The sequence below is a fragment of the Tripterygium wilfordii genome, chromosome 3 (genome assembly GCF_013401445.1).
Source record: "Tripterygium wilfordii isolate XIE 37 chromosome 3, ASM1340144v1, whole genome shotgun sequence".
NCBI classification, from domain to species: domain Eukaryota; kingdom Viridiplantae; phylum Streptophyta; class Magnoliopsida; order Celastrales; family Celastraceae; genus Tripterygium; species Tripterygium wilfordii.
In genome coordinates this window covers 11,835,734-11,854,727 of record NC_052234.1, presented here as the reverse complement: position 1 = coordinate 11,854,727, position 18,994 = coordinate 11,835,734, and the positions used below count along the sequence as shown (strand labels likewise).

The window sequence follows — 18,994 nt, the reverse complement described above, 5'->3', positions numbered from 1 at the left end:
GTTTACTAGCTTGTAAAAAGTTATTAAAAAAATTCTACATAAAATTTAATAGATCCAATTTAATTTACATAAAATATGTACTTTTTTCACTGTCAAGTTTATGGGCCCAAACCCCAGTCAGTATTACGTCGGGCCCACAAAATCTTCTTCGCGCCCCCGCGGTACAGAAAACTGAGAAAAGCCCGTGTTCAAAAATTTTAATTGATTTGGCTTGGGCTTAGTTTTCCTAATCCTAGCCAAGCTAGGAGTCATTGACCTGCCACGTCTATAATTTCTATATACCAACACCGACCTCAACAATTGACTCCACACACAATGGCTTTACTCGTCTTGGCTTTCTCGCTTACGAGCGCTCCTCTTCGAAGATCACCCTGGCCGATCTCTGCGCCTCTTTCTTTTTTTTTTCCCAAAGATTCACCTCGACTTCGCGACAACGAAGTTCGTCGAGTCCATTAGAGTGAAGAAACCATATCTGTTTTGGTCGAGCTCTCTGCTGCCGATCACGCTCGCCGTCTCCGCTGGGTCGCTGATCGTTCAGGGTCCTCCCCAGACGTCTTTTTGAAACGCTTCCAGCCTCAACTCTAGGTTTGTTTTGAATTTTGGACTCAAGTTTGTTCGATCTATTGCGTTTGTAACTTCTAGTTTTTGAAATTACTGAGATCTGTGATCATCTCGGAGTTTTCATTTCGGCGAAGTTTTTTCTTGCGTTCGCAGTAACCTCAACGAATCTGATTTGTAGTGTTATTTTTCATAAAATTGTGGCATTACTTCCCTTTCGATAGTATGTCTGCAAATTATAGCCGTTGATATCTTTCTAACGGTCAAATATTGTACAGCAGATGCTTACAGAAAGATTGTATCTAGGGCTTATCTTTATGGTTTCTTAGTGTTTCTCGTTGTTCTCAAACTGTGGGACCCTACGTGACGTGTTTATGTTTTAATGCCCTGTTTTAGTTTGATCTCATTCAGAAATCTGTACTTGTGGGTTTCTTGTGGAAATTGAATTGTATGATAGTTGAGAGAGTCTGTTTTTAGTTTATATCTGATCAAGAGTGACTCTCATCAATATGCTGCATATACATTTGCATCTAAGTGTTATGTTGTTGCTTTTTCATCAATATACAGCATATACATTTGCATCTTAGTGTTCTGTCCTTGCGTTTAACCATTTCTGTTGCGTTGGGATCCATTTCCTGTCATTTATTTTGATATGTACCTTTGGTGATTTGCATAGAAGAAGAGAGGATGGGTCATACATGAAAATTTTCATTCACTGTTGCTGTTTGTTTCAATTTCAATTAAATTATCCAAATTTATATGCAATCTTCCGTGCCATTCAGTAATTGAAAACAAAATTACTACAGTAAAGTTAAAGTGGTTTTTTCTCAATTGACTTGACTGAATGCAATTTTTTTATGCACAACTTTCTGAAGGGAAAGATTTTAATATTTAGTCACCGTTTTTTATTTCTGAAAATGCCTCGTGTAGTTGTTCATGGAGATTTCTGAAAAAAAACGTAAAAGCATTGGACAGGTTGATAGTGTTGTAATTGGTTATCTCTTATTTGTTTTATGGATCTCAGTGGTGTGAGCTTTGGAGGCAAAGGCAGCACAGAATTTGTTGTGAAGGGTTCGCTTAAGGAAATTCCTCAACAACTTATTGATGAATTGAAAGCTATCTGTCAAGTACTCTATCCCTGCTTATCTCTTTTGTTGCTTCCAAGGAACTGAATTGTTTAGTCGCATCAACCATTACCAATCACCTTTTTTTACCAGCAGGCATTATCTCTCATTAGTACCTCATCTGCATTTTGGGCTGCAGTTCAACTGGAAAATATGACAATGGATCATGAAGAGAGGTTATTCCATGGCAAACCAAACCACAAAACAGCTTTCACTAAGCAGTTAATATCCCCGATGTGGTTGTTTTCTGAGGTGAGTTAGGCTCTTGAGCTTGATACATATGTTCTAATTGTTTTTTTTATTAATCCAGTAGTATAGTATTGTATGATGTAATTCCCAATTGTGTTGGTGCATTTTTCTTACTCTGTCCAGCAGTCGTCAGTTCTCAATAACTTCTAAATTATCTCTATCCATAATGTGTGACGCTGACTTGTTTCAAGCCAAATTACCTATTGTGATTCTTGAGTGTTTACTTTTTGATGGAGCCTCTATGTGTAACGCTATAATAATCAAATAAGAAGGACCATGGTTGATTTAGGACTATATATTTCTGTTATGTTACAAAAAATTATTCTGGAAAAAATACATGGGATTTGATATCAACTGTTTTATATTTAATCTAGTAATCTAACAAGCATCTATCAAGGGGACATATTAACGTAGTTCTAAGGTACTAAGATGTTCTGTTATCAGTGCTTGTATTTTTCTTTTTCTATTTGACAAAAATGGATATATCCATTGCATTGCTAGTGCTTACTGCAGGGGCCATGCTCTACATGTTTTATATGTGCAGATCAGAAGAGGAAGTTTCCAAGATTGTGAAATCTTGTGACAAGCATAAGGTGCGAGATTCTCTTTTCCTATAAATTCGTTATATGTCTCCATCTTAGCACTTTCCTTTTGACTGGTTATGCAGTTTTTCTTCACCAAGGATCCAGTTTCATGTATAATTGTCTTGTGGATCAGATGATACAATGTTTTGTATCCTTAGAATAAAAGAGAATTAAAAAAAAATCTATTTAAGAAACTTGAATAATTTCTAGTTTTGTTTTCTTCCTGCACTTCTCTAGGACAAGTAATCCTTCCCGTCTTAACCAAGTAATAAGTTGAGGGTTTTTATTTTGCAGATACCTATTGTAACATATGGTGGAGCTGCATCGATTGAAGCTCACACCCTCACACCTTATCTCCTCATGGAGGTGTTTGCATTGACATGTCATTAATGAAAGTATGGATCCTCGTTCAAAAAAAATGAAGCTATGGATCATTGTAGCTCATTGTACGTTTGTTGATATTGAAGGTCACACACTCACACCTTCTCTCCTCATGGAGGTGTTTGCATTGACATGTCATTAATGAAAGAATGGATCCCCGTTAAGAAAATATGAAGCTATGGATCATTGTAGCTCATTGTAAGTTTGTTGATGAGTCTGAACCAAGAAATCTCTCTATGAGTGGAAGTTTTGGGCTAAATATCTTCAGAAGTGGAATTTTTTTGGCTAAGTTTGTTAATCATAAAATTATGTACATTTGGAGGCTATTTTCTGTGAAAAATGTTTTCAGGAAAAACTTTTTTTTTTCATGTTATTTTGCGTATTTTGTGTCCATGAAGAACTGCACCTCCTTCTATGGTGATAAGATAGTTAACAGCGGCAGTAGTTGGACTAAAATAGTTGTTGTTTGTGATTGGAGATTTTTTTTTTTTATAATTTGTGGTTCGTCGTTGTGGCCGGTGGTTGCTGATGGTTATAAGAAAATGGTTGTTAATGGTGACTTGTGGACTAAACATAGTTTGATAAAAGATTTAGCTAATTAGCTTTATGCCATAAATACTTTTCGCTATCAAAATGGGTGTTCTCTGGATTCAAAGTTTGCTTTTTGTTGACAAAAAATATCATTTGTATTCTTAAAAGGATTTACATTCACAAACTTCTTCCTTGCAGGATGTTTATGTTCCTCTATCATGCCTTGCAGAATTGATATCAAGGTCAAACAAGAGCTAGATGCATCACCAATGTTTGGTATATTATTCTGGCTGAGTGTGTTCTTTAAAGAATAGTAGTGTCATATGTTATAATTGTTTCACTGTTTCCCTGGTTGGGTGGTGAACTGAACCTTGCTTGTGATGCTGCAGCACTGTCATTGCTCATGCAAGTTATGGGAACTTCCACACTGTGATTCTGTTTGATCTCGACCAAGAAGAGCAGAGGCAGGAAGCAGAGAGACTTAACCAGTTTATGGAACATACTGCCTTGTCAATGGAAGGTGCAGAGTGTTGTTCCTTTGTTTTTGTCCTGTGTAGTGTTAGGAAATGGTAATTGGCGTAGTCAATTAGTTGTTATTCTTGTATCTTATTTAACTCAAATGCTATTAGAAAACAGTCTCTATATTCATATTGTATTTCTGCACAAAAGAAGTGTACATCTAATTGCTGGAAAAGATGTCATATTTCTGCCAATCTGCCATTGAATGGTATGACCCTGAAGATGCTCTGGTTCTAAACTTTGCTTCTCTTGCTCTCTTTCCAAAAAAAAAGGAACATGTACTGGTGAACATGGTGTTGGCACAGGAAAGATGAAGGTATTTGTATTTATATATGAAACTGCTTCTTGTAGTATGCTCAGATGTGATTTACATTTGCATTGGTATATAAGATCATTTGTGTACTTGTACATGCACATGCACATTTTTCATGCTTTGGCCAAGCCATGAGATGACATGTGGCTTTGGATGTCTAAGCATAGGAGTGCCTCTTGCTTGGCAACTGGCAATGTGTTTTGAATAGGTGTGTAGCAGGATATACTTTGATCTCTTCATGGAGTTGTGGTGGATGAGATGTGCATTAGTAGCTAACTCACTGTGATATATGTTTGCATGACTTGTGGGTACTTGCAATACTGAAGTTTAATGTAACTTTTGCTGTCTTGATTATTCTCAGCCAAGCTTCATCATATTCAAGCTACTGCATCCGTTCTCCAATTTTCTTGTCATTTATATTTGTTTAAATGCGATAAGTTGGTGTCATGGTATTTGCTTCTCTGTTTTCAGGATCTTGAAAAGGAATTTGGAATGACAATGAAAAGAATAAAATCGGCTTTAGATCCCAACAATACCATGAATCCAGGAAAGCTCATTCCGCCCTATGTTTGCTTCTGAGAGAGAGATCTCCATGCACCCGCACTTTTTCTTGAGTGCTGTTGTATCTCACAGGTAGGTTTCTGCAACTCTTTCTAATATCGTTTTTGGATTCTATTCAAGGTTTCTACGTATACAATGGGCCATAAACTTTGTCTAGATCATCCAGCTGGAGAAGTTGATTGCAATCCTCCTGTCCTTTCCTTTGTTGAGATGCCAGAAATTGTTCAAATGAGCATAAAATTCTTTTTGATCAAGAATTATATCTATTTTAGTTTTCGATGGGATTCCTTACTAATGTTTGCTTCTTTCTCTGGGTTTCTTTGCCTATTAGGGAACATATAAATATATCTTTCCCCTGCTGCTGCCTCTTTGAGGCTGGTGCTGGTGGCACCACCTACAGGTACAAATTCCAGAACGTTTTTTTTTCTCAACCATGTTCCAGTTTCACTGCAAAGGAAACTGGGTCATGCTTGCAAACCCATTGATGCTAGTGCTGTTTCTCACTGTTTGGATTTATGCCTCTTTCGGAGTCTATTTAGGTTTGTTTTTCGTTGTCATGAGACGTATCTTGCTTTGGACGAATTTGCAATTTTCGCTTACTTTATGCCTCCTGTGCTAAGTCTTCTCCTTCAAATGTTTCTTGGAATTATTCACTGCTCATATAGCTTGGTTGGTATTCTTCGTTTCACGTGCTGTGTGCCATTTCCCCCCTTGCATTTGCTTTAGATGCTTTGATGATATGTTATGACCCCACAAACGATCACCAGATACCCAACAACAGCTCAATGAATCCTTGGCCATGTGTTAATGTCCTCATTTGGAAACTTGGGCCAGTTTATACATTGTCATCTTGAGTTATAGAGGATGTTATGAAAACCATAATCCCGATTTGTTTTCATTATATATTTTGATCACCAATTTAATTTGGGTGTCCTTATATTTATACATCATTTTCCTATCCAATTATCTTATACTAGGTGACCATTGTTTTTCTTCGAACTTCATTTTTTTGACGATGGATATGCATGCAGCTTGCGGGGAGGTAATCCCTTTACTAGAAACAATATAATAGGGCTGGGTACTGTCTTGGTACTTCTGGTTAACTGGAACGACATACCTCGTGGAGAGACTGCATGATCAATAGGTGGAATCTGGAGTCAATCGTATAGGTTCGAAACCCTGGTTGGTTGGTTGGCTGGTTTGTGATTTGACAAGTACTGAAGACGTTCCTTCGTCGTATGTCCAAGAGGTTTTGAATCTTCAATTAAAAGTAAAATAAAGAATGATTCTAGATTTTATTGGTCTGCTGGTGAGATTTCAAGTTAGAGTTAGGTTAGTGCCAGGCTTCTAGGATTTGGACAAGGAAGATCTTCGTATAGCCATATGGTGGTGTCATGATAGTGGAGATCTTCTATATACAATATTTGCATGATAGCTAGACATGAAATGAATGCATTGCTGCTTGTCTAAGATAAAGCGATGGAGGCTTGTCATTTAGGATGAACAGAAAGTATAGCCTCCAAACAAGCTGCGTCCAGTAATTGTTATGTGCTTGAGAGAAGAAGTCAATGTTTATTAGAACAAAGGCTGACAAAACAAGAGTGGGACGAAGTAGACTCAAGATACGCGTGAAGCTTTAAAAAGTTGTTTGTTTTCCTTGGACAATTCAAGATCTTTTTGTTTTTTTGATAAGCAGTCAATTCAAGATCATATCGAAGATTATTCGAGGATCTTCATAATTTGGATCCCAATTATTCATAACAGAATCCTTTATGGATTGAGACACTGCGAGAATTTTGGTATCGTATGTAATTCTATAAGGTATAACACTCTTCCTATCTATTTCTCTGCAGTCATTTTCAACTTTTACTTATCTTTCTCAGAATCAAGTGTTTCTATGATTCAGCATTTATTGTAGTCCACAGGATATACCACCTTAAACAGCATCCAAATCGACTCAACGGTTGAGCATAATTGTGCTGCCATCTTTATCTGCTGCTTGGATCGAATCCCCCTTCGTGTAGGAGGTAAGATCTGTTCATAGATTAGACAAATGAATAATAGATGCCACTATTGGGTGTACTTAATACAAATACGGATAATGAAGGTTCATGCACCTAGCTAGAACAATTTCTGACATAATTTTAAATCGCAGTCAAAGTCCCAGCTTCGTATAACCCGTCAGGCACAATTTTAAATGTGTGTTATTGCATAGGAAATGAGGGTTCATGCACCTACCTAGAACAATTTCTGATTAAACATTCTTCCTGTCACATGGGTGGTCACCAGAGATTAAAACATACATTGTGTCTCTCTGGACTTTTTCTAGTTTTAAGGTTTCTTGTTTTGTCGTCTTCTATGTCCATCTAGGCCTTTGATAGTTCGCTATCGTTGAATTATGGAATAAGTGGGGGTGTAAGAATAATCTCATTGAGATTACGAAACAAATAAAAAAAATCTCATAACAAATGTAAAGAGAGTACCACATTGGTTAGATGTTGGATTCTCATCTAATTTATAAGATGAAATCCAACCTCACTTGAGAGTCCTTTTAGAGATAAAATTTACATGGGTTTTTGGCTCAATGTGGGACATTATCTTAAGTATTGTTAGGTCAATTTTTCTTCTCTATCCTTTCTTTCAAACTATCACACGGTATCGGAACATTTGTTTGATCCTTAGGACCTTCATCGGGTGGCGTTTGGGTTAACTATAGATATTTCAAATATGGATCACCCGCAAGGTGTGGGGTTTCACATGATGAAATCTGTTATAGTCCACTTGTTAGATCTTGTATAATCAAATTCTCATCCAATTTATAAGATGAATCCCAATCTCAAAACACTTGAGATGAACCTTTTAGAAACAAAATACTTAAGTTTTGTTAGGCCACCTTTCTTCTCTTCCCATTCTTTCATATTATCACAACAAATTTGAGAAATAGACAAATCGTAGTTTCTAGTTTGTACAGCTTAGTAGTCTCTGTTTGTGCGTTTTAGTGCTTGTACCATGTAATTATACCATCAATACTTAAGTCAACCACTTCATATCTTACCTTGAGGATTCTCATCGACTCTAGAGAGATTTGGGGAGCTATTGCTCACGTATGGTGTATAGATTCATACATATCCAGTAAAAGGTTTTTTTTTTTTGGCCACTGTCGGACAAAATTTTAGGTGTTGAAAACTTGAAATTACAATCGTAAGCCTAATCCCTAATGTGCATAATTTAATCAAAATTAAAGACTCCGTTTGATGGGTCAATTACGTTAGCTTAAAATTTTAACCAATCAATAAGTCTCAATATGCTATTACGCATGCTTCAAAATTTAAAACTTTTGAATGAAGTTTATTTTTACGATTATGTTGGTGCACTAGTTGCACATCCTTTTTTTTTTTTCCAAATATAAACTATGTCAGCTTAAAAAATCTCACCAAACAACAAGTCAACAACTGACAACTTATTAGTTAAAATGTTTTACGTTAACAAGCACTGAACAAGATAACATTTTCAAACTTCTAAACAAACATTGCAGCCACCGGCCTCATCTATGGTCCATATCTAAAATAATAAGATAAACCAATTGCATTTAGTGTATGTGCCACCAAGTTTGTTCCGAAATGACATGATCACCCTTGTACTACAAAACAATCCACATTTCCCTACCCACTCACTTCTTCTCCTTCACTTTGCCTATATATACGTACACTCCCTCAAACATTACCCAATTCATTGCCAACCATCTTCCCAATAAACAAAATGGGTTCACTCCCTCGTGTAGTAGAAGATTGCATGGGTGTCCTTCAAGTCCTTAGTGATGGCACCATTTTTAGGTCCAAAGATATATACTTCAACATTCCAGTCATGAATGATCAGTCAGTCATCTACAAAGACTGCTTATTTGACAAAACCTACAACCTCCATCTCCGCCTCTACAAACCCAAATCCATAGACACCACAACAAGCCTGCCTATTGTGTTTTTCATTCATGGAGGTGGGTTTTGCTTAGGCTCACGATCTTGGCCTAATTGTCACAACTTCTGCGTCCGGCTAGCGTCCGATCTGAATGCACTAGTCGTAGCTCCGGACTACCGGTTGGCCCCGGAGCATAAGCTGCCGGCGGCAATTGAGGATGGAATTAGTGCCATGAAGTGGGTAAAAGACGAGGGTTTGGGAGAAAATGGTGATGCATGGTTGAATATTAATGAAGTTGACTTTGACCGCGTTTTTATCGTGGGTGACTCGTCTGGGGGCAATATTGCACACCATTTGGCCGTTCAACTTGGTGCTGGTTCGACCGGGTTAAAGCCAGTTCGGGTTCGAGGTTATGTGCTTATAGGACCGTTCTTTGGTGGGATTGATAGGACCAATTCAGAGGAGGGTCCAAGTGAAGCCTTGTTGACTTTGGATTTACTAGACAGGTAATGCAGTCAAGCCTTGATCTATAGATACACATGCATCCACACATCTAATACATACAATGGGTGTAACTCTACATAACCATAGATGACAGGAAAATCAAATATGTGTTGGAGATGGTGAATCCAATGTGTCTCATTTTCATATCTTTTTGAATGATAGGGACTAGTGAATCATAGGATATTCACACAAAAATAATGGTCCGTACATGAAAATGACTATGGAGATTTAGAGGCTCCGTAATTCTTTAGAGTCTACAATTCAAATCTAATGGTAGAGGAAAAATTAGAAAATTTTTAAAAATAGAAAAACAAAATTATGGTATGATGTGGCAAACCTTTTAAGCCATTGGATTCAAATTATAGACTTTACAATTTTAAACGAATTGTGGAGTTCCCAAATCCGAAATAATAGTTAAGCCAATAAGTGACGACATGCATTTGTATTGATGACTGGTGTACTTGCTAGCTAGGTAGGTATTGTAAGCATAGTAAATAAGTAAACTCTTCCAAATGAAATATACACTTCGAAACGAAATCTCTTTTATGATCATATATGGCCCACACGTCCATGTCTTCTTGCACTAAATTAATACAAAATTGAAAGGTTAGATTGGTATGTTTAGACTAGACTTTGTGTATATATATCTAAACCTACGTATTGGTATGTATACGAATTCAAAACGGAAAGATGAATTAGAAAATATAAACTTCGTCTTAAGATATATGTATATATATAATGAACAATATTAAAGCTATTGCGTATATGGATTTATGTAATTGTTGAGGGGGGTTTTGCAATTCTCGTATAATTATCACCTAATGGTTTGGAGATGCGTCACCTCACACAACACGTGTTTTCTCCACTAGATTGATTCTCTATATCGGACAAAAATTATAATACGAGGAATTCTATAATTCCTGTACTTGTTAGGTCAATTCCCTGTTTCACGCATCGCGATTAGATCATGAATTAGCTAGCTAGTCAAACACTGTAATATATGCTTATTATATGATCCTCATTCATTGACCATATTCAAAACCCTAATAATTATATTATATATATATATATACACACACACACAAACATAATGGCACTTGGCTTGTCTTGAGTGGAATGACCTCATGGCAGCCATAATGCCACCTAGGCACTAAATATCAAACTCCACCAAAAGTTTTTTTGTCGTTTTGCTATGCCCATCTCTTTCACTTATTTTTCATGTTCAACCGAATGGCCCATGATTGTGATTTGTTATTCCATTCCCTTTATCAAAACTCCAAAACCAACTTTTTCTTTCTCTTTCGAACCAAACCACCTAATGTTGAGTTTGAATAAGAGACCGTGGAAATTTCCGAATATACGTCCAGATATTCTCCTATATGAATCAATTTTTTGAAATTGTTTTTCAACCATAGATGCGACTGGTCCCATAATAAATGTGTGGTCCTCATTTTTGTTGTGGTTTATAACAACTATTGAATTTCGTGTTCATATATGATAAATTTGAGCTTGATTTCAGGTTTTGGAGGCTATGTATGCCAGTTGGTGTGACTAGAGATCATCCATTGGCGAACCCATTTGGGCCCACCAGCCCAAATCTTGAAGAAGTGGGCCTTGACCCAATCCTAGTCATTGTAGGTGGATGTGAATTGTTGAGAGACAGAGCTGAAGACTATGCAAGCAAGTTAAAAGAGATGGGTAAGAAAATTGAGTATGTTGAGTTTGAAGGGAAGCAACACGGCTTCTTCACAAATGAACCCTACTCGGAAATCTCAAACCAAGTCATGCAACTCATTAAAGATTTCGTATCTCAGAATTCTCATTGAGATGATCGATCTCAATGAGAATATACAAGACCAGATCGATGCACTATTTGAATCCATTTTCACATTCGTTGGATGTAAAAGTTTGTATACGAACATCCGCATGTGAGAATTTTAATATATATATTTCGTATCTCAGAATTCTCATTGAGATGATCGATCTCAATGAAAATATACAAGACCAGACGCACCGTTTCAGTCCATTTTCACATTCGTTGGATGCAAAAGTCTGTATACGAGCATCGGCATGTGATAATTTTAATATATATATGTATGTATGTATGATCTCAACGCATGTATGTTATTGTGAGAATTTCAATATATATATATATGATATCAATGCATGTATGTTATTGCGAGGGTTTAGTTAATTAGGATAATTTAATGGATTTGAGAGGTGTATCTTCTTCTGAATTTTAGTCAATATTACTTCTTTGTTGTGTCTTGTGTCACGATGAGATATCAAATTAAAGCTTGTTATGTATATCGTCATGGCATTGGTTCCACGTTTGTAGTGAGTTTAATTACTTTGTATTAGTGTTGTGTGATAAAAGTGTTTGATTAATGGACAGAACTTGACTTAATTGGCTCAGCTCGTTTATGCCCTTATAATTACTTTAATTTGTATATGTATATATACCATGATTTATTTGTTTTTTGGTAACCGAGAATGAAGTCATATAAATTTGTCTTTTGACATTCAATACGAGCCTAAACTCAAGTCGTCAAGCCCGCAAACATAGAAGTTTCTCACTTAATAATAGGGTAAATTTGATCAAAGTTCAGTATATGACCACAGAATATTACTTCCATATGTATACAATGACGTTTAATTTATATAATATTGTATGAATTGAATTGTGCCCTTATAAAGATAGAATTTTGACCAAATCAACATGAACCTTCCAGGTTCTTATCAATGAAAAGGTGTGTAGTTACATTTGTATATTTTATATGAATAATTATTTCACAAATAATGTGCATATTTGAACTTTGTTGATAGTGTTTTTGGCCAAGACTACATATATGTGTGTGTGTGTGTGTTCTACCTTTTTCAAAGATTAAGAGATAATCTTCACATGGGGGTACTTAATTATATAAAGAAGCCAAAAGTAAAGAGTACAAATCAACACCTTTACACACACATACATATATACTTTATAATATATAATAATCCAAAGAAAGATAGTGCATAACCCAATTTCATCAAAACCTCATCTCATGAAAAAATGTTTCCATTATTTTATTAGCAGTTTAGTTATATATGTGTGTGCGTATATATATATATAAATCCTTCAAGTGGACGTCCTTATTTCTTAAAATTTATGAACCCTTAATTCGCTTTAAGCATTTGCATCTGACCAATCATTAGGGTTGAGGGTCTAAAATCTAGCAATTTATCAAATTCAACGACTTAAAACAAATGTCTATATGGAAAAAAAAAATAAATGTAACTTTTTGAGATGCATCGCTTAATTGTGGCACACTATTTGATTTAGTTTTTTTTATAAACATTTTATATATATTCAAACACAAACAATGAAGCAACAGTAGGGCATCGGATGAGATGGCATGAGAAAGAAAAATTATACAAATACTACAAACAAGACAAAGAAAATTGAGTGGAAATGAAAGGAAAGAGCAAGACTCTATATATATATAAGCTAAACATGTGGATTTAGTTTATGAAAGGTGTTGATGCTCATGCATCATCATATCCACCATAACCTGAAAAAAGCTTTTGTTTTGTTTGATTTCATTACATTAATGTCTTTCATAAGATTTGGTGGGTCCAAATCAATTTGGTATGTGAATGAATTAATATTATATATATTACCTTATCTAATAATTGCATTATCTGACCTTATCTTATGCAATATTAAACTCTTATTAACTTAATCCACGGTCCAATCGATCATCATTTTTTTATTTTTTTGGGTAAGTCAATCGATCATCATCTCTAAACACTATATTGGCAGGCAGCATAAGACATGTCTTCTTGAGCATTTATTTTTATTTCTTCATTTCATTTGCCTTTCATAATTCTTTTTCAAGAAGGTTGTCTGCGTATAGGATCAATTCTGTGATGGGCTTCCGATGTGCTTTTCGAGAACCGTATTTTCCCTTGAGCCCAAGCCCAACTTGTATGAGCCCATATTACCCTAGTTTTCTTCATTGGGCTGAGCCGTGAATCATACAAGTTGTTTTCTTGATTTCAAAGCCCTCCCTTCCTCCATCAAATAATAAAGTATAAACTGGCTTAAATAATAAAATATCATTCAACTAGCCCTTACGCGTCCCGCCATTAGAGCTGCTGACTCCGCGCGGTTGCCACTTGCCAGAGGCCCAGAATGTCTTGTTGGGCCTGCTTCTTTGTGGGCTTATTACAATCACCGAGGGTCCAAGCCTTAATGGAGGAAAGCCCAGAAATGGTCAATTTTCCTTTTGAAAAAGTAGCGGACGCTGAGATTCTATTTAATAATATATTTAAAACCACAACGTGTAGTCAACAACTATTATTTTCACAATGCAAATTTTTAATTACAAGGATTGCAACTCGAAATTTCTATGAGATATCACACCCATAAATGTCATCGGAACTATTCGTGGTTCTCAATTTTTCATATTGCAACATCAACATATAATTGTAATGAATATGATTCCTCCAACCACTTAGTTGATAATTTAGTGATAAATCTCTTTAAGATTAAATTGTATATATTCATAAGATCCTGAAGTCGATTCTTATTTAGTGTAATATTTTTATGGTCACTCATTGATTTCGTGAGGATCTCACAATTTGTATTTAAATCCACATTAGATATGCAAATGATAAAACTTTTAATCAAAAGCATAATCGTCACATTAACAGATAGGAATAGATGGATTAACACAATAATGTTATTTTGGCGAACAAATTAAATGCGGAGGAGCTTAATCTGGGTATGGTAATAACTATTAACACAAAAAAGTGACCGTTCGAGTTGGTCATAACCTACGCGGTTATTAGTTGTAAACTATGATTATTCCAACTAATTTCTTCTTTCTTTTTTCACACAATCATCACTCTATCATCATGTCCGTCTTATTCTCTCTCTACTATTTCTGCTACCCAAGATCGATCTCTCTCTCTCCAACACGAAAATCGAGGGAGGAACCTTAACGAATAAAACAAACCAGCAATTACGGATTCCAAAAAAATCTAGGGTTTCCAAATTCCCTCTCCCGCTCTCTATTGCATTTCTTTCCCTTTTTTTCCCTCCCCTCCGAACGCTGTTTCCGGCTTCTTTTTCCCGGGAAGTTTCTATAGTTCACGTTCGGTTACTGCTCGGTGGCTGATCCCTTTATTTTTATTTTATAATTTTCCCAGAAAATTTGATTTCCCGGGAAAATTGGCAGCTCTCATTGGCATCCCTCTGCTGCTAGCTATACGAAGGTAACTCGATCCGTTTTTTCTTACCATGCCCAGACGAATGATTATGCTGTTTTATTTTGAAAAAGAAGGTGGCAAAAAATGGGAAGGAGTAGTTTATTTTCCTTAAATTTCATGTTTCTTGTTTCGTTGGATAATTATTTTTCTCCTTCTTGGTTGATTTCGGGTGAATTTATAATTTATTGCGCTTAAATTTGTATTTATTTCAGGGGAAAAAAGAATGGAAGGGAAAATTTTCTTCATAACGATCAGAGCTTTTAAATTTCTTGGATTATTAATTATGGCTTGTCATTTTTATTATTGGTGTTTTTTTGGTTATAGAATTTGACGCTTTGAGGGGAAATAGGCTGAAAATTGCTAGTAACGAAAGGAGGGGATTGTAACTGAAGGATTTGAAAGAATTTCAAGAGAGAGAGTGGGGCGGATCATAATTACTTGCCTGCCTTTTCTGTGATCCGTTATTGAATTTGCTACAGTTTGAATGCATATTGGTCTATGGATTCTAGTATATTTTCACCCCCAAGGGATTTCGTAAAATGTTGTAGTTGTGGATGTAGTTGTTCAGCAATTACTAGCTCATCTGGGGAATGGCTGCGGTCTGTGAAACGGAAGTATGATGAGTTTGAGGACAGAAGTCGGTTCTTTATACCAGGGCTTGATGTCTTCTCAAATCCAAGAGTTGGAATTGAGAATGAATGTGCTGCACTACGAGAAACTGTTAGTAGTCAGCAGCAGGCAATTCAGGACTTGTATGCAGAATTGGAAGAGGAGCGGAATGCCGCATCGTCCGCTGCAAATGAGGCAATGTCTATGATATTGAGGCTGCAGAGGGAGAAGGCAGAGATCCAATTGGATGCACGACAATTTAAGCGTTTTGCCGAGGAGAAAATGGCACATGACCAGCAGGAGCTTGTGACATTGGAGGATTTGTTGTATAAAAGAGAGCAGGCTCTTCAGTCCTTCACTTGTGAGATTCAGGCTTATAAGCATCGGATGATGAGTTATGGGCTTACAGAGGCAGAGGCAGAGGGTGAGAAGAGTGGACTTAGCCGTAATCTTAGCATGGTTGAAAGCCTAGATGCCCAATTTGATCTCCCTTCACACAATTACCCCCCTCTGAAATGCAATTTAAATGAGAACCCAGGTCCTTATGAGGGTGATAATGATGTTGCAGATGTTGAGAAATACGCATTTGGGGAAACACCTCGTAATAGGGATCATTTGAAGAATTTGGAGCATAGGATCTATCAAATGGAGAGGAGTCCCAGTGGCAGTCAGCTCAGTGGAGATTTTTATGGTGGTAAGAATGTCCTGGAAAAGGTGATTGTTGGTCATTCTCCAAGGCGTCCAAGACATTCCAGGAGGTTTTCCAGTGACAGTTCTAATTCATTTTTGGTAAAAGAAACTGGTCCAGATTTTTCCACTGAATCTCCCAAGTTCGGCAGTAGCTTTAAAAAGACGGTGTATGTTTCACAAACGGTGGATTACTCAAATTTGAGAAAGATGGATAATGTATCAGAAAATGGAGATGACATGAGTGACAGGGTTTATACAATTGATTCTGTCCATAACGGGGCACCATATAATGGTGTTGCAGAGCCCAAAGCTGGAGTTGGGGTTTATGAAGACTATGTTACCACTCCGAGAGAGTCATTTGACCAGCCTGATGTTAGTGATCCTGATATCAAAAAGCTCTACATGAGGCTTCAGGCACTTGAGGCTGACAGGGAATCAATGAGGCAGACACTTATTTCAATGCGGACTGACAAAGCGCAGTTGGTACTATTGAAAGAAATAGCTCAACAATTGAGTAAGGATATGACACCAGCAAGACCAATGGCTGTGAGAAAGCCGTCTATTCTTGGAAGCTTCTCCTTCATGTCAGTTTTCAAGGTAATTTGAAACTCCTATTTTATCTTAATCAACTATTTTATATTCTTTATTTTTTTATTTACTAGTTTGTAGCCAAATTACTCCATGACATTTTCATTTCTGATTATTATAGTGTTGGTTCTTGATTGCCTGTTTGTTATTCTTCTGCTTTGTTACGTATTACTTGCTTCGTTGGTGATTCATACCTTCCCACATTTCCCACCTCTTCCATTCAGCCGAGTAATGTATAGATTATTGGAAATTTTAGCTACTCTTTTCTCATCTTTTCTTGATGAATAGTTGTCTAATGTTTGCATGGACAGTAGTGCAATGGTGAGAAATAAATTTTTTGGCAGAATTAATTTATGCTTCAAGACATGAAAATTCTGGGTTATGAAGATGGAAATAGAAATAAAGACTCTGTCCCTTTTTTCCCCATTATCTAATTTGTTCATACTTCATATTTTTTACAGTCCACCCTTCCTTTATGCATTCAACTTCCTTGATGATTCCTTCCTTATTCATATAAATAGATTTTTTTTTTCGTAGTTCTTTCCTGATTATTCATTTACTCTACTTTTGTTATATCTTCCAACAAAACTCTTAAATTTGTGAGTTCAGGTTTAATTGTGTCTGTATTCTATATATTAGCTTTCCTTCTCTTAACTTTCTTTTACTCAATAGCCTGATTTAGTTAGTTTGCTAGGATGCACCTTTCATGGTAGCCTTTTTCTTCGTAACTTAATTATTTCTCTTGTTTTGGGTTTGAAACTCTCTCTTATTTGCTACTTGCTTTTCTATTGACGTAATAGAGTTTCATGCGTAACTATTGACTTGATAAAAGTCTTTTGTATTACCCCATCCATGCATCCTACGTTTTCTTCTTTCTTCTAATGCTGTTCATTTAAACCTTCTTTGTCTCTTTGTTTTTTGTATTCAGTGGATCGTTTCCTTTGTCTTCTGGAGGAAGAAAGCTCATCGAAGCAAGTACGTAAATTATTCTAGATATAAGCTAATGTGTGGACATTATTTTTTTTGTGATAGTTTAAAACTCTTATTTTTTGTGATCGTTTCCAACTCTTGCATTTCTTTGACACTAGTGACATGAAAGCACATTTTAAGTTTTTAAAACCTTGAAATGTGCCTGTTTATCTTTAAACATCTCTCATCATCTGTTCAAAATTTAGTTGCATGATATGAGTTCATTTAGTCACACAAAGCACAAGTGTATTTTCAGTGAAGTTGGAACATGAGGTAGCAAGAGTCTTATTGGGTAGTATGGAAGCAATTGTGATGTTAATTGTTTTGAAAAAAAATTATGTTCCTTGAGGCAGACACGTAGTTTGGAATTTCCGTGTGTTATATGCGAACAGTCCTGAGAAAATGGTGTTGGGGTATGCAAAGTTATGCATAGATACGCAAGTTTCGTTGCATATGCCAGAGAATTTGGTGACATTAGTTCATATTTCGGAGTTAGTCAGCTGGTATTTTATTAGAATATCATTGCAGGTATATGTGTGGGCTGTCCGCCAGCAACGTTGGCTTGCTAATGCTTTTAGACAAGGGTCCCAGATTTCGTCAGTGGAGATGTCTTTCAAGTACTCAAGTGTGAGACTGGTAGAAAATCCGCATCCATTAAAATGCTTATGCTCATATGTGTGAAGGAGTGGGATTTATACGCACTTTTCTTGAGAATTTTCCATTATTTTTTGAATTCCCTGTTGCTGCGGAGTTGGGTGTTTTGTGCAGTGTTCTTCAGTTTGATTTGATTTGATTGGATATGTATTGGTTGGTTGATCAGGGTAATGTTGGTAGGCCGCGAGCAAAAGTTTGCTCATGGAATTCGACTATTCGAGGTACCATGTCTTCTGACATTCCTCTCCTGTAAAAAAATTGCAGATTGTTGTATGATTCCCCAGTCATATATATGCATTGTCTACTATCTCCAAAAACTCAAGTTTCTTTTTTCTTTTTTTTCTCCATGCCTAGTGCACCCATAATGATCAAGTTAGGACTTTTACAGTCTAAATGTAAGTCTGATTTTTTTTTTTCTATATTGGGTCAATGTTATGTACTCTTTACAAACTCTCCATGGAGAACATGAGGAATGCACCTACGGATCAATCCACATGCCAGTTTCGGACCGGTAGGTCGACAAAGTTGAATTTGTCGGAGAGGGTTGGCCGTTGACCATGACCCGTTCATTGTCAATTTGCCATTAACATGCATAGAGCGGGTGCTTGTGACCGGCACGTTGTTTAGGCTTCACAATCAAAGATGGCCCCAGCCCTTTTTAATATTATTGCTTATGGATTGGTGGTCGTGTTCGGCCACGGCCACCTAATTTTGGTGGACTGCTTCCATCACCTTTTGATGGTAACGACTCAACAATAAGAAAATGATCGCGGGACCTGGTCAGTAATGATGGTTGTGGCCTGCTGGGCCTCTTCTTTCTCATTAAGCATCACTGCTCCCTAGGCCACTAGCTTTATGAAATGTGAAGTGTCGCCGTGAGCAAATTCAATATTACGTCACAGTAATAAAACAGTAAAAAAATTTCAAGTATTAACAGGAAGTCAGAAACAGTAACTCCAGTCCTTTTGAATATTCTCATGGGCTAGACCGGT

General features: G+C 36.5%; 2 protein-coding genes and 1 long non-coding RNA gene across 12 annotated transcripts; all 3 read left to right on the top strand.

The window, feature by feature from the left end:
* Positions 1-310: 310 nt before the first annotated feature.
* Positions 311-6,997, top strand: LOC119995014. Of its 9 annotated transcripts, none has more exons than XR_005467602.1 (9): positions 311-585; positions 1,583-1,685; positions 1,822-1,934; positions 2,476-2,524; positions 2,810-2,910; positions 3,626-3,703; positions 3,817-4,892; positions 5,152-5,220; positions 5,852-6,997. It is a non-coding gene; the product is annotated as an uncharacterized LOC119995014 (long non-coding RNA). The 9 variants fall into 9 exon arrangements; XR_005467601.1 differs by having other exon boundaries at positions 2,810-2,982; XR_005467596.1 differs by lacking the exons at positions 2,476-2,524; positions 2,810-2,910 and having other exon boundaries at positions 5,852-6,641; positions 6,739-6,997.
* A 1,513-nt stretch (positions 6,998-8,510) lies between these two features.
* Positions 8,511-11,654, top strand: LOC119988792 (probable carboxylesterase 15). Its single transcript, XM_038833965.1, has 2 exons — positions 8,511-9,241; positions 10,759-11,654. The coding sequence occupies exons 1-2, from the start codon at positions 8,580-8,582 to the stop codon at positions 11,063-11,065; spliced, it is 969 nt and encodes a 322-aa protein (XP_038689893.1). The 5' UTR covers positions 8,511-8,579; the 3' UTR covers positions 11,066-11,654.
* Positions 11,655-14,110: 2,456 nt separating this feature from the next.
* Positions 14,111-18,396, top strand: LOC119993723 (myosin-binding protein 7-like). Of its 2 annotated transcripts, none has more exons than XM_038840946.1 (4): positions 14,111-14,498; positions 14,817-16,388; positions 17,308-17,354; positions 17,877-18,396. In XM_038840946.1, the coding sequence occupies exons 2-4, from the start codon at positions 14,991-14,993 to the stop codon at positions 17,977-17,979; spliced, it is 1,548 nt and encodes a 515-aa protein (XP_038696874.1). In that variant the 5' UTR covers positions 14,111-14,498; positions 14,817-14,990; the 3' UTR covers positions 17,980-18,396. The 2 variants fall into 2 exon arrangements, with proteins under 2 accessions (XP_038696874.1, XP_038696882.1); XM_038840954.1 differs by having other exon boundaries at positions 14,705-16,388.
* Positions 18,397-18,994: the final 598 nt, after the last annotated feature.